The sequence below is a fragment of the Dendroctonus ponderosae genome, unplaced genomic scaffold (assembly GCF_020466585.1).
Source record: "Dendroctonus ponderosae isolate FM_Combo_2020 unplaced genomic scaffold, Dpon_F_20191213v2 Dpon_F_20191213_3, whole genome shotgun sequence".
Classification (NCBI taxonomy): Eukaryota; Metazoa; Arthropoda; class Insecta; order Coleoptera; family Curculionidae; genus Dendroctonus; species Dendroctonus ponderosae.
In genome coordinates, this window is record NW_026018508.1 from 11,413,794 (window position 1) to 11,427,945 (window position 14,152).

The 14,152-nt window shown below is 34.2% G+C and overlaps 1 protein-coding gene across 6 annotated transcripts in view; it reads left to right on the top strand.

Annotated features, from left to right (window-relative positions):
* Nucleotides 1–1,398: 1,398 nt before the first annotated feature.
* LOC109546751 (voltage-dependent L-type calcium channel subunit beta-2) overlaps nucleotides 1,399–14,152 on the top strand; it is a 55,102-nt gene continuing 42,348 nt past the window's right edge. For 3 of the 6 annotated variants that reach the window (XM_019917846.2, XM_019917850.2, XM_019917847.2), the window contains exons 1-2: nucleotides 1,399–1,863; nucleotides 8,537–8,689. In XM_019917846.2, the coding sequence (XP_019773405.1) occupies nucleotides 1,789–1,863; nucleotides 8,537–8,689 (228 nt within the window). In that variant the 5' untranslated portion in view covers nucleotides 1,399–1,788. Of the gene's footprint in view, nucleotides 1,864–8,536; nucleotides 8,690–9,664; nucleotides 9,881–14,152 lie in introns of those variants that run through there. The other 3 variants (XM_019917841.2, XM_019917842.2, XM_019917843.2) reach the window with 2 other exon arrangements.

Sequence of the window (14,152 nt, forward strand, 5' to 3'; positions counted from 1 at the left end):
TATTCGAATATTCGAATATTCGAGTATTCGAGTATTTCTATTCGTGTGTTCGTATTCGAGTGTTCGTTTTCCGTTTACCGTTTTCCAAGAAGAAAAATCGTTATCTCATATCATTTTTGGCAACTAGCCGCAACCGATAAAAAAGTGCCTTTGTTGGCACATTAATTGTAACACCGCGCAAAAGTTGATGACGCGTATCACCAGAACACAGAGACGTAATTTTACGTTTATTTGCAGGAGAGTAAATATGATTATTTTCATTTACTTGTAAATATATAGGTATTTGTTTAAATACTTGTAGAATATGAATAATTTATTTTATAAAAGTATACAAAGTGCATATAAAGATACTTGCACCTTGTGAGTTTGATAATGTTGGTGTATTCGAGTATTCGAATATTCGAAGATTCAAGTTATGACTACACATAATTATTCGCTTTTCGAATATTCGAATATTCGAGTACTCGAATTATTCGAGTTTGATTCCGAGCCCTAGTTGTAATTGATTTTTGGACCATCCTGAGGAATGTAAAAATTAATGAGGGTCCGAGCTTTTCCCAATTCCCAAATAGGGATAGTTTTCACACCGGAAGCTAAATTTGAATATAATCCACTTTTTACACATTCACATTTCTGAAAAATGAAACAACCAAGTTTCACTACTTTGACGAAACATGACTTTTTCAGCTCAGGTGCGTTTCGGTGGCTATTTTCACCGTTTTAATCTTCCGCCGACAAATAGTGATTCAGATTTCTCCTCTTCACTTCTTCCAAACCTAAAGAATGGTGATTCAGATTGCTCATTGATAATCAATCACTCTTATATTTGCTGCTCTGTATCAGTTAGACAGTATTCTAGAGATGAATAAATGTCTGGATTAGAGACAGTTTCAGCCTATCAGCTTATATTTCCTCAATCAGATAGATCACCGAGTTCCGACAGCCGTAAGAAATATGCCCCATCCCAAAACAAACTTCAAAAGAATTGAAGAAATAAAGCAACGTACACAAAAAGGGTCCCTAAAATACAACCGAACCAAATTCGTCGCGTCATGTCCTATTGGCTGAATGGAAAAAATCTTTCGATTGCAGAGCTGTGCCAGCTTATGTGGCGCCTGAATAGAGCCATAGCTCATTCCACAAAACTAAACTGACTTCTATCTTCTAGATGTAGGCCGAAAAACACACTTCCAACAAGGTCATCTCGAGTTCCGTCTCGCTTCCCATTTCCAGCACCGCCTATGCAGCGTCCCTTTTCGTCCTGTAGGGAACTGGGCTAACCTGGTTCGGTCCCTGGAATCGATATTTAGACGCCTGTGACGTCAGACGACGACGTCCTGCGGACTTTTGCGAAAAACTGCGATCGTCCAGGTGGTGTTTCCGATTGACATTTGTTCATATGTGAACAGTGTTTATTCTTGTTTAAATAAATGCATTGACATTGTGATTAAAAGAACACTAACAAATAGAGTGAACGACCAGGCTGTGCCTGTGCTGAAAGTTGGGGCGACTGTTGGACAGAATTGGACAGACCAGACGGGGGTTCGGTGTATTTGGGGTGTTGAAAACCATGCAGATTGACACAAAACGCATTGAGCTGGCCATTTGAACCTCGAAAGTTGTTGTTTTCTTGTTCAACAATGACCTAGTCTGGTGGGTTAAATAGTGAAATCGCGAACTCGGGCTGCAATGTGACAGTGAATGCGAGCTAAATGTACCTCATTGACCTGGACCTACCTTACGTGATGATTGGGGGACCGAAATGGGGTGCCGTGGTCTGAAAAGACCATGACATCTCGACCAACACTGGCCATTGTCGAAGAGCAGGAAACGTTCGCCCCACACCTTAACCTTACTGTACAGGTACAGGAGCAAACATACAAAAATTATGAAAAATTGGGGATTAACAAATAAATTGTCTGATGTTTCTTATTGAAGTTCAATTGACTCTTAATGTTGCGTATATTACTCATATTTTTAAAATTGATAGCAATCTCCAATGTTAAAGTGGAGTTGGGGGAGATAAAATTTAAGTTGAGTCACTATTATCCTGGCACATGGGTGTTAAAAATGCATACGGTGCGAGAAATGTTGGCTATAAAATTAATTCAACCGGACATATGTAGGTGAGTTTTTAATGAAGTCTTTTTCGCGTAATTTTTCGCGCTCCCTTAGCAAAACCGGAAGTATTTTAGTGTGTTTATAGCGAATTTATGCATGATTTAAAGATTCAAATTGCAAATTTACGTACATGATGACGGCTCCAGAAACACGTAACTTGCTATGGTAAATAATTTTGCAAATGCTAAAAAGTTGCCTCAAATGGACAGGTTTTTAATAAGAATTTATAAAACTTTTGCCAATATTTGCTTAATTTTTTGAGCTTTATTCCTTGATTTGTTAAGTTCGTTTCTTTCCCAGCAATGAATTGCTTTTGTTTTTTTTGCGTATTCTATTTTTTTAATTTGTTGTTTGTGATTTTAATTAATAAGGAAATTTTCGAATCACATCTTTTCATACATGTTTAAAACTCAGCCGCATTCTTCCGCAAAAAAACGCAATTATTTATAAAATTTAGCAATGGGTTTTCTCCTAAAATACGGTGTTAAAAATTGATACGTTAGGAGAACGGTTTTAGGTGTTAAATTCATATCGGACATTATGTAGATGAGTTTTTAATGAAGTCCTTTACCCGCAATATTTTATTGTGTTTGTGACGAATTTATTTATGTATGCTTGAAAGATGAATTGTAAATTTAGCAAAATTGCAAAATACATTAAAGTTCTTAAATTGATCGTGGAATAAACGGAAATTTCTGCAAAAGTCCAGTACTTTTTTAGGGTGGGCTAATAAAGTTCAAGGCGGTGCAAGGAGACATGAGACAAACGTTGTTATATATCGATTATTTCACTATATTTACTTACGTCTCAATAAAAAGGTACTGGCGCTTGCTGATTTATAATTCTTTATGTATTCTATGCCTAATTCTTAATAAACACGCAACTTTTTACTTTATTTATTAATTGTTTTCTTCTGAGGCTTAGATCGAAACGTAGATTTATTCTAAACAATTTTACCTAACATAACTTCATCTTTTTTAATTGTAAACAAGCAGTGCTTGATATAAGTCCATCTAGATCCTTACTAAAACGATTTTAGCTGGATTTCCATCAACTTCCTATATCAATTATCAATGCAGCTTTCAGGTCTCTCAAGAAACTTAGATTTTGCAACAAACGCTGTAAAACCAATGTATTTTTAGTAACATTTTTTTTTCACTAATTTCTGATTTAAAAGTTTTGCTATAGACATCTGAGCGCACATAAAAAATCTCTCTAAATTAGTCGTACCTTGATTTAGACATTTTCATTCGGAATCCATTTATTTTGCTTGCGGTAAAGAAAAACGTAAGTCTGCAAGCTCTGAAGCAACAAAACAAAACTTCTTCGTAATAAATAAAGAACAAATTTCAATAACGAAATATATTCAAATTCAAACTCAAAATCCATGGCGAATTATACAATGCGCTTAAAAATATTAAAATACAATAAAAATTACCATATAACAATAACAGATAAATAATCAATAAATAAATTACATGGGTACCTTCAGTTTTAGTTCGGACTTAAATGCTGCCAAAAAAATATTAAAAAATGACAAATCTAAATTGTTAGCAGTCCTGCATACTCTGTCGATAATCATAAAGTGACTGTAATTGGTGTTATGAGTTGCCAAGTAAAATATAGATTAACTTCTGATCGTTCTCTTAGGAACATGGAAATTCAATTTACTGAGCAAATAAGGGCAATTTATATGGTAGTTAATTAATTTAAATAAAAATATCATTTCACTTTCCAATCTTCTATGTTCAAGCGTTTGAATTTATAATTGATGTCGTAATTGTTGGTAAACCAAATCATCTAAAGGTATAGATGCCTTGTAGGCGCATCTTAGAAATTTATTTTGAATACTTTCTATCTTATTTATATGTACATGATAACTAGGCGACCATACAATATTGGCATACTCCAAGATACTCCTGACACAAGACATATACACCACTTTTATACATTTAACACTTCTGAAGTCTTTAGTTGTTCGTTTAACATATCCCAACATTTTTAAGGCTCTATTTTTGGTAATATCAATGTGGTAATTAAATGAAATCTTAGCATCAAAGTACACACCCAAATCCTTTATACAATTCACGGATTCCACTTCAACTTGTTTTATCATATATGGAAATAAAAACATAAGTATAATATAAAACGAAAATACAAAATCTTTCACCACTTTATACTCTATCCTTACCTGACTTCAACCTGCTTTCATTTCTCTAAGAAGCACCATTTAATTTTATTTTTTAATTCGACGCCTATGTTGTTTTAAGTAACCGAACCGCATACCGCTTGATGATGCAGGTAAATGCAATGACAGGGTGAAGCCGGCTTGTAAAGTATGGTTGCACCCTCTTTTTAATTCGTTTCCTTCACACAAAAGGTGCATTTGAGCGGATTTAAACATTGCGTCAGACTCCGTAAAGCTTTTGCTTGTATATTCTTACGGATTAACTTGGCATGACTTTTTCTAGAGAATGTTACGCTCTGAAATTAGAGTCCCTAGACAGAAAAAGGGACTGGATCTTACAGCTGTATTAATATAAAAGAGTTTTTTTTGACGGGGGTTGGGATTGTCCAGTTGCATGTTTTAGAGGATTTGGAGTTCAATTGAAATGAATAGAGTACTTTATAATTAAATTTGATTCAACATTAATTGTAATACGAATATTTTCAGCAAAAGGTTCTCGTGTTTGGCGGTTCAAGAGTATTGTTGAAAAAAGGCAACATATAATTTATAGGAAAGTTTTAATTAAAATGGGGATGGGACATCGATCCTATAACATCGATGTTAGGGAAACATCGATGTTTCATGATAGTTTGCCGTTGGATACAAATTTTAAATTGATTAACTTAAACTTAAATAATTTTATTTTACTACTACTATGACATTAAAAAATCGACTAAATTTATTCAACTTACAGTTGCCACAATTTTCGGTAAACTAACTCCAAAAAGAAGCTTTTATCGAGTTCAGCTGGAAACGGGCCGCTATGCCTGGTATCGTTTGTATCGGTACTATCAAAGAGTTCGCAGAAAATGTTTCTATCTAGTATCAACATCAAATGTCCGATGTTTTCATTTCAGAATCTAACATCGATGTTTTATCGATGTCCCAAATTTCCAACATCGATGGTAAAAATGTCGAACATCGAACGAAATACATCGATGTTTTTCTCCTATCCCTAATTCAAACCTATATGGGCTCGAATAGTTAAGTTGCAAACAAATTTGTTTAGTCAAAAACTAAATTGTTTGGTACGGATCGATTTACAATCACGTACTTCAGCTAAACGAAGTACTTTAAAAGTTTTATCTGCAACCGGATATTGACTGCTGGAAAATTACTTTTAAGTGTGTTAAATGAAGGTTATTGCGACCTCTACAAAACTCTTACCAAGAAAAGCCTCAGTGCCTATCAGTTCAAATGATGCAAATTTTGTATTCGATATGATAACGTATAATAAGAAATAACTGGTTTAAGTTCCAGTTTAGATCGAAGCCAATAGCAATTCCTACCCCTCAAAAGAGCACTTTGCCTAACTTTTAAATAACGCATAGTAATAAATCTAAAAAACGAATTTGTTCGGTATATATCCCTGACTTTTCCCATTTTCTGTGGCACTTTTTATGCATAAAGCGCCGGAGACACAAAAGTTGGCCGTTAAAACAACAACAGAAATGACGGGATTTTCAAAGAATTGGACCGACGCTCGTATCTTGACCAGTAAACTTCAATAAAAAACATTTTCAAATATCGTTTTATGGCATTTATGTATCGCGAGGATCTACCAATAAATGCCGAAGATTCGGTTTTATTGCGAAACAACTTTTCTATTAAATTTAGTCGAATCGCTTCCTATTCACAACCAGCCATTGCTAGGCAATTTTATTTAAATTTCGAATATAAATGTTCCTTTATTCAGCCCAATCATGGCACGCAATAAAACGGTTTATGGAGAATTCAATGGTTAATGAGTTCGAGTGACTTTTAATTTTTGCTTTCTGTTTTTCACGATTAATTTTATTTAAAAGATGCTAAATTGTTCAAAAGATTCTTTGCCTTTCCGCGTTGTTAGTAACAAAAAAATTCTGACAAAGGCAAAACAAACAGTGTATAAAATACACACATAAAACCAAATACGGATAGGTTGGTTTTTAGTTTCATCTTAAAACTTTTTGGTTGGAAACTGAATAAACATTATGAAGGATTGAAATTTGTAAGGAACTAATCCAGGCCCATATAAAGATGGCTTTGATCTTTAACCGTCTATTTCTTTCATACGGAAGACTCAAACACTCTATACACATTTCATACATTGATCTTAACTAAACCTTCAAGTCGAGAGTAATAAAAAGAAGTTTTCCTTGGCCGATATACAAAAATGCTTCACAATTTGCATTGCATTTGGGTGGTCATCATCATCAAAACGGGCCCGTCTTGAGCCTGCAAATTGTTAGAACAAACGGATGGTGAATGCATCTAACGACTGACGGGCAGCGATTTATATCTGTCGTTAATAATTTTGGCCTTTTCAACATTTTTTCAAGACAACCGCAACTGACTTTTGGTACCTGTTGGCTTCAAGCGTCCTTCCCGCTGCGATGCAATGAAGAAAATATCAGGTCCAATTTTCGTGGGAGTGGTTCGATTCATTTCGTCCACCTTGCATTTCGAATGTTAAATCCTCTTACAATACCCCCTAACACCCTATATCTAAACCTGCATCCCTTAGAGCAATTCCGTGGACACTCAGGGGTGGATTTCACTTTACTTAATACCTAAATTCGCAGTCGCTAAAGAATGGAACAATTTGGCGAATTGCGTAAGATGCAGCAACTCTGCATATCTGAACATGACTTTGAAGAACAACAGCTTCAGTAGTAGTTTTAAATACGCAGATAAAAATTAGTGAAGCAAATCTAGACTCTTCACTAACAGATTGAAGATCCACTATAGTCCAATCTTCCATAAACAGGGTGTTATTTTCTTACCAGTTTAATATTTTATTTTCAATATTTCAGTGAGTGATTCACTCCAGTTCCTCAATTCTTTACTTCCAGAATCATTGGCTACAAATCATCATTATGTATATAACTCCTACGATTCTGTAATATTTTATTGGAATACTCAATTAATTCAAAGTATTCTTTTTTCGTTTCTTTGTTACAATAAATATCTGAAAATCCACCCCTGTGTTATCCATCTATTCTGATCCTCGTCTATGAAATCTGCTATATAATTGTAGCCCTTGTCCCGAAATCATGATAAATGTGAGCATTTTATTTTCCAATGGAACATTTTTACATTAAATTAATGAGGCTAAAAAAGTAACGTCCAGGTAGAAAAGATTTAATTTTAGATATTTTACTGACCTTTTCGGTGTTGCATCGTCTATTCGTTTTCTTTTAGGAAACCTAAAATGCCTGGAGTATTGTTAATGGATAGCGAAGTCTAATCAAGAATCAGATTCTTCTGTTTGGAATTTATCGGCGAAATTAATAAATTAATATCGAAAACTCTCTCTTTAACTGTGATATAAGACACGGCACTGGTGTAGACATTAAATTAATTAAAACTAAATGTCAGTTTAAGTAATAAATAAGTATAAAGCGATTTTTTCCTGTATAATTAAAATAATTAGATTATTACTGTACCTACTGCTGTTTATGGGACACGACGATTTGTCTAGATGGCCATTTGTCTATCTTCGCCCAAATTCCATATGTTGTTTTTCGAAATTTAATAACGTAAAATTTGTGCTTTTTCGGTTAGCGATTATATCGAATGGTTAATTGCTTGAACCACGAAAGCTCATCCACTAGATTTGCTGCTACTTTTACCCATCTGCTCATACATGACGCAACTTGATTAAGTTCGATGGTTTTTGGGTATTTTTTGGTTCATCGCCATCTGTAACAGGCCGAACTTTATAGGAAGACGTTTTATGCTGGTTTGCGACTCGTTTTCAGGTTTTATTAAACTGATTCTTCATTATCTCAGTGGCCTCAATATTTAGTATAAAATATTTCAATGTAAATTGGAGTGTCCGATTTTGTTGCGGTTTTATAATGTGTTTATTACGTAATACTCCAAGCCTTATTATTATATTATAGCTAGGTAATTTAATATTCAAGCCTAATTATGGGTTTTGCTGTTAAACCCGTCCGACTTTATAAACAGCCAGACGTTCGTGCTGAGATAAACTCTTTCTGACTAAAAATTTTATTACCTCTAATGCTAGGCACCCAATTCAGTATCTATGATTAAAGCCGTGGTTTAAATTAAAGCGTCTTAATGTGCAGTTATCGTCTAAGCCAATATAAAAATAGATGCAATCAAGAGAAAACTGTAACATTTTATCACTTACTTTAACAAAGTTTATGCATTTTGAGCGAAAACAATTTTTCTTTGCAGTGTTTGGTTCGGCCTGAAGAGGCTGATAATTTGGGGGCATCTGGGGGGCTTGCGTCGACGTCACTCAGCACTGGAAGAGGGAAAAATCGCGCCAGGAAATCGGGAACATCTGCAGGGAGTCTCAGCGACAGCTCGTCCAGTGTCAAAAGACAGGTAAGTTGATAGTCACCGCACTTGAGCATAAATATGAAAAATCCAATTATTTAGCTACGGTTTTTGCGTTTTTTTTAGTTATTTATTGGAATTTAATATCTCATGATTTTTATATTCATTTGAAATCATTCAAAAATATAAAAATGTCTTTTTAATCAGAAAATGCAAACTAGAAATTCTGACTAAAGTTGAATTACAAGGAAATTTCAGGAAACTATGCATACGAATTGAGTAATGCATATAATGACAATTTAAATTAAAAAATACGAATTTTCAAATCAATTAAATTACTCATTCAATGGAAAATTAATTAGCTAAAGTCATCATTATCAGATAAAAATATCTCGAAATAATGAAGACCCAAAAGCAGTTAGATTTTATGATCTATCCGCCCTTCTCCTTCTTCTATCCGCCCTACATGTTCAGAATTAGCAATGTGACCCCCCTTATAAATAATCCCTTTACTCAACGTTTCTTAGTGGGAACATGCAATTTTGGACCACTTTTTTCATTGTTAAATTGAATTTGCAATTTTTCCATAAAAAGGGCACCACACCGTCTTCGTGTGAACTCATAATCCTCCCACTATGTCGATGCTGCACGGAAAAAAATCATTATTTATAATCTGTTGCCAAATTCCTAAAATAAAGTCAAGTGGAAAAAATCAAGTAAACACAAAATATAGATTTGGCAAATTCCATGAATAAAAAGTGATTTAAAACCGATAATTTCCCCCTTAAAAAGTTGCTAGTTAAAAGGAGCACAGCTTTAGCTTCGAACGCAAAAAAATGCCCGCGACTTTTCTATAAGTATCCATCACTCCTAACACCACTAGCCAATAATAACTACCAAAATCAACCACATTATTATTTCCACTCTAGCAAAATAAAATGTTAATAATAATATTTGCTTGCAAAATTGAAAAAACCGCGTTTTATTCTTTACATTGCTGCTGGCAACTATTTTCATGTCCAAGGCTGGCAAGAAACGCTGTATGATTTTCTAAATCGTGTTTAAGTGCGAGACATTTTTCCCTTCTGTTCATAAGTTTATTCAAAAGAGCTCTTTCCCTGAACATATGCGACTATTCGAAAATAATTGAAGATGAATGTGAGTGCCAGTTTTGTGTCAATAAAAAACAAAATAATCAACCATGAACTGAGCGAATCGGTCATTGAGTTAGACGAGTTGGTAAGTTGTAAAAATGTATAAAATAAATAAGTTTTAACCATGTTAGCCATTTATGGATAAATACATTCTTAAATAAATACGTAGTTATCGAGTTGAAATAAATGCCAACGTTATATTCGATTTGCTGCATATTCAGTCGTAAAATATATTCCAAAAACAGGATATTAGTTTAGCATGTGCACAATGTATCGGATGTCACTCGAGGAAAAATGTCGGCTTTATGTGATGGATATTAACTTTGGCATCGGCCACTTTTGAATATGCTGGCTGTTTAGATTGATGCCCACATTGACCTATTATAATCGAAATAGACCGGACTGCATTGCGGATGGCATAATTTCTCATTTCGACATGATTTTGCTAAAATCACGATCAAATTAAAAACCCTTTTTCCTGTAAGTCACTCCACAATTGAGCCAATTGGCAATGGAAACAGATCGGTTGATGCTGCCTCCATTTGTTCCATTTCCGCTAAAAACCGAACCAAAACGCATCCGTCTTCTGGTAGCGTCGATGACCAACGAGTAATGGGTCCTCATGGCATCTCATTAGTTTTTATTATTTAAAGGAAATACCGTCTTAGTGCGAGAGAAGTTAAAGGTTTATTTTAAAAGCACTCATTAAATGGCCTGCATATGTTTACATCTTTAATGCTATTTTTACTGGACGGTCGGATTTAAGGCTTAAGACTTTAATATGGGCCTTTTTATACACTCAAAGACGGCAGTCTGATGAATATTGCAACGGTTTTCAACCTCCAGGTGATTTTTTATTCGGCTTATTCAGTTGACGTAAATACATTTTTGAAGGGTTTGGTTTATTGCACTTTTGATTTTAATGATTAATTATGTTATACTAAATTTAGTGTATATTTTGAGCTTTGCCTTATCTTGCTTCCGCAACCTGTTCTCACACAAATGGTTCATTTGTCTGAAGTGAAACACTAGGCAACAAATACCAGATAAAAGTGTATAGATTTTTCTCTGCAAAAAGTTCATTGAACCATCTGAAAATCAATTAAATCATTAAAACGAAACGCTTTTCTCCGTGTAAGTTCCATAGGTGAGACGGGCAATAACCATATCTAAATGACCAGTAAAAGAATTTATAACAAACAAGTTTTGGTACTTGTGTGAGCCTAATGTTGTTTTATTATCCGGTGAGGTAAGAGATTTTATTTCAGATATCCCTACCTGTATATACAATTACAAATAATTTAAATTAAATATTACCGATGGAATGTTGAGTAGTTTTTCTTGTTTTTTTTTCTGGTTCATCTCGGACGACTTCTAATATTTCAAATCAATTGTCAGTCGAAATTAGGGTACTTAAGCTATGGCTTGAATTACCGTGTTATTACGGCCAGTGTGGTGCACACTTTGAATAGCACATTTGATTTTAGGCTTCAAGCTTTTTACAATCCACAAAAAAATTGAAGAACCGATCAAGAATTTTTTGATTTGAAGTCGTTATTTGTTCAATTGAAATTTGATTTTGATTTGATAAACTTGGAAGCTTTTTCATTGAATCTTAAAGGCTGATGATAAAGCTGTTGCTAAGTTGTACATGTATGTACTCGCTTCCATCTGGAAAGGTCGAAGATAGGGTGCCCAAATAAAATTTTCTTTTGATTCCTTATTCCGACACACAGAATATAACTTCCAATATTCAACTTGTAGTGAATGAGGACGTAGCTTAAATTTGCGTTTCGAGTTATATTTGTTTTGTGCCAAAGTGAAACTTTTTGCTCACTTAGAATGAGTGATGAGAGTGAGCACGGAAGCTGCTTAGCAAGAACTACTAAACGTAATAAAACAGAAAACAGCCCCCAGATAAACAGAATTAACAACAAACAATGCAAAAAATATACTGAATGAAACAAGAAAAAAACTGTTTTTCCAATAATGTCAATCAATAATCTAATCTATGAGGTATGTGTATTTCGTGCCCAAATCCAGTCTTCAACATATAGGTAAGGAAGAAGACAGTACCATCTGTTTTACTGCTAAGGAAGATAAAGCAAATGTATGATCAGTGAGATCTGTAATTCACATATGTATAGCTTTATTAGTATGGAAACTGGGAAAGATGAAAATTTAGATAAGGGATTAACAGCATGAATAATCAACCGAGAAAAAAACACCGGCCAATTTATATTCGTCTGTGGCAATAAGATCCATAAATTCTCAGGCTACTAAGAGCGCAAAAGAACCATCGAATTTTCGTGAGGAAGCACAAAAATTAACAACAATAAAGGCTACTAAAAACTTTCAAATACTAACCAGATTTCAGCATGTAAATGATTCTGAAGATACGAAAGAATGAAAAGAAAGAAACGGTATTGTTGCTGTGGAAGTATATGGATGATTTAACAGCGTTTCACATCCGAAAAATAAAAACTTGTATAAAAGGAAGGTTCTCTTCAATAAAATTAACAAATCTCGAAAAATACGGGATATGTACAAGTAAAATAAACCGTAGGAAATTATTCCATCTTCCCATTAACAGAAGTAACAGAAAAAAAAGCTTCAGATAAAATAAAATTGGCACTGAATACTGCAAATTCCACCCGATTTTGCAAAATGGTTTTTAAAGAACAAATAATTTGAACTTCCATCCACTCGAACACTCATATGCGAAATCAGGATCATAGCTTGTTTTCGATATCGAAGTCCAAAACTCTACATAGTTGAAGTTAATATTCCCCCAACCCCGGCGTGTTTATTATGGTTTGTACACATCCTAAAACATGTTTGCGACCTAATCCTTTATCACAGCTGAGCGACTGCTTTCTACAGTGTTATGCATATGTAGCTGATTGAGAATTTACCCAGCTTGTACAGAAGGATAATTTCACACACTATTTACTACACATAAGGATGCTCTTAGATACCTTTGAAGATATTAGTAGCAAAGCTTTGGCTTTCCATTTAATGGACACGTCTCATTCATTTTCAGAAATGTTGAACAGTTGCATCTGAACCGAAATTCTAATCGTGCAGAACAGTGACTATGTAAAAATGTTACTGTTATCTAATTAATTCATTGAAATCATCAAATATAAATTCCAATTCCGCTAGATCATAAGAGAAAATATCCCAATTGCCACTAAGAATATGGCACTTTTAAATGTACAGCATTTTTTAATTCACATAAAGAAGGCTTGAAACCCGTTTATGCGGTCTTTGAATTGTAAATTTATCGTTGAAATTCTTATTACCTGAAATACGACTTCTCAAATAAACCTTCATTCCCACACACTAATGGGTCAAACGTATTTTTTTGGTAATAATTGCTCACCAGAATATAACTTTATTACATGTTTGCTTGTTAGTTTGTGTAAATTAGAAGGAATTTATTCATACCGTCTCGGATTTACCGAATAATTATTGAGCTGCTTAATAATATGTGCTTCGGCTTATCACAGTTGGTTCCATACCACATTAGTTACTTTGTTTGCTTAACAGAGATGAACGTGTTATTAGTTTGATTGTTTTCCTCGCCCTCGTCAATCGTCTTGATTTTATCAAAATTTTAAATTGTCTGAGACCAATCCTCTACCTGATTGATCCAAAACTGTCCCATCTTGAAATGATTCACAAATCAGCAGCATGATTGAAGGACTTTTATAAAGCCCAACTCACCAACGGATATACCAATTACAACGGAAAATCGCATTTAGTTTCACATGTAATTATTTCATCAAGTTTTAAATCAAGCAGTATTATCTGGACTTTATTTTTATTTACCCGCAGTTTTTGTACCTGCTAATGAAGAAGCGTATCCTCGTTCGAAACTTTAATTAAACCATTTACCACAGCAGTAAATTGTTCCATTGTATAAGTGGCTACGGCCATCCTTTTCGTATTGTCTCAAAAGGTGAATTTCGCTTTCGGGTACATGAGTAATGTTAGAGCATTGAAGGATTTAACTGTACGACTGTAAGTGTATATCATCCATTTGGGCATCAGCAATTTACTTCTGCTTCAGCCCAGCAGGATTCATTATAGTGGTGCGAGAAATGGTTGTGGTCTAATTATAAATTGCCCGGTTGATTTGATGGAAATCAATGTATCTGAAAAAAAGAATAATCTCTAGTAAGGATTTATTAATTATATTGGAAACAGTTATGGCAGAATCATCATGAACCGTAGATTAAACCCTGGGAAAAGAGTGCTCCTATTATGGATGATTCTAAAAAAATATTCATCAAATGCAAGTGAAAATGTTTTCGCTTTCTGATTTGGTTAAAATTTGGCGGTTATTTCAGTG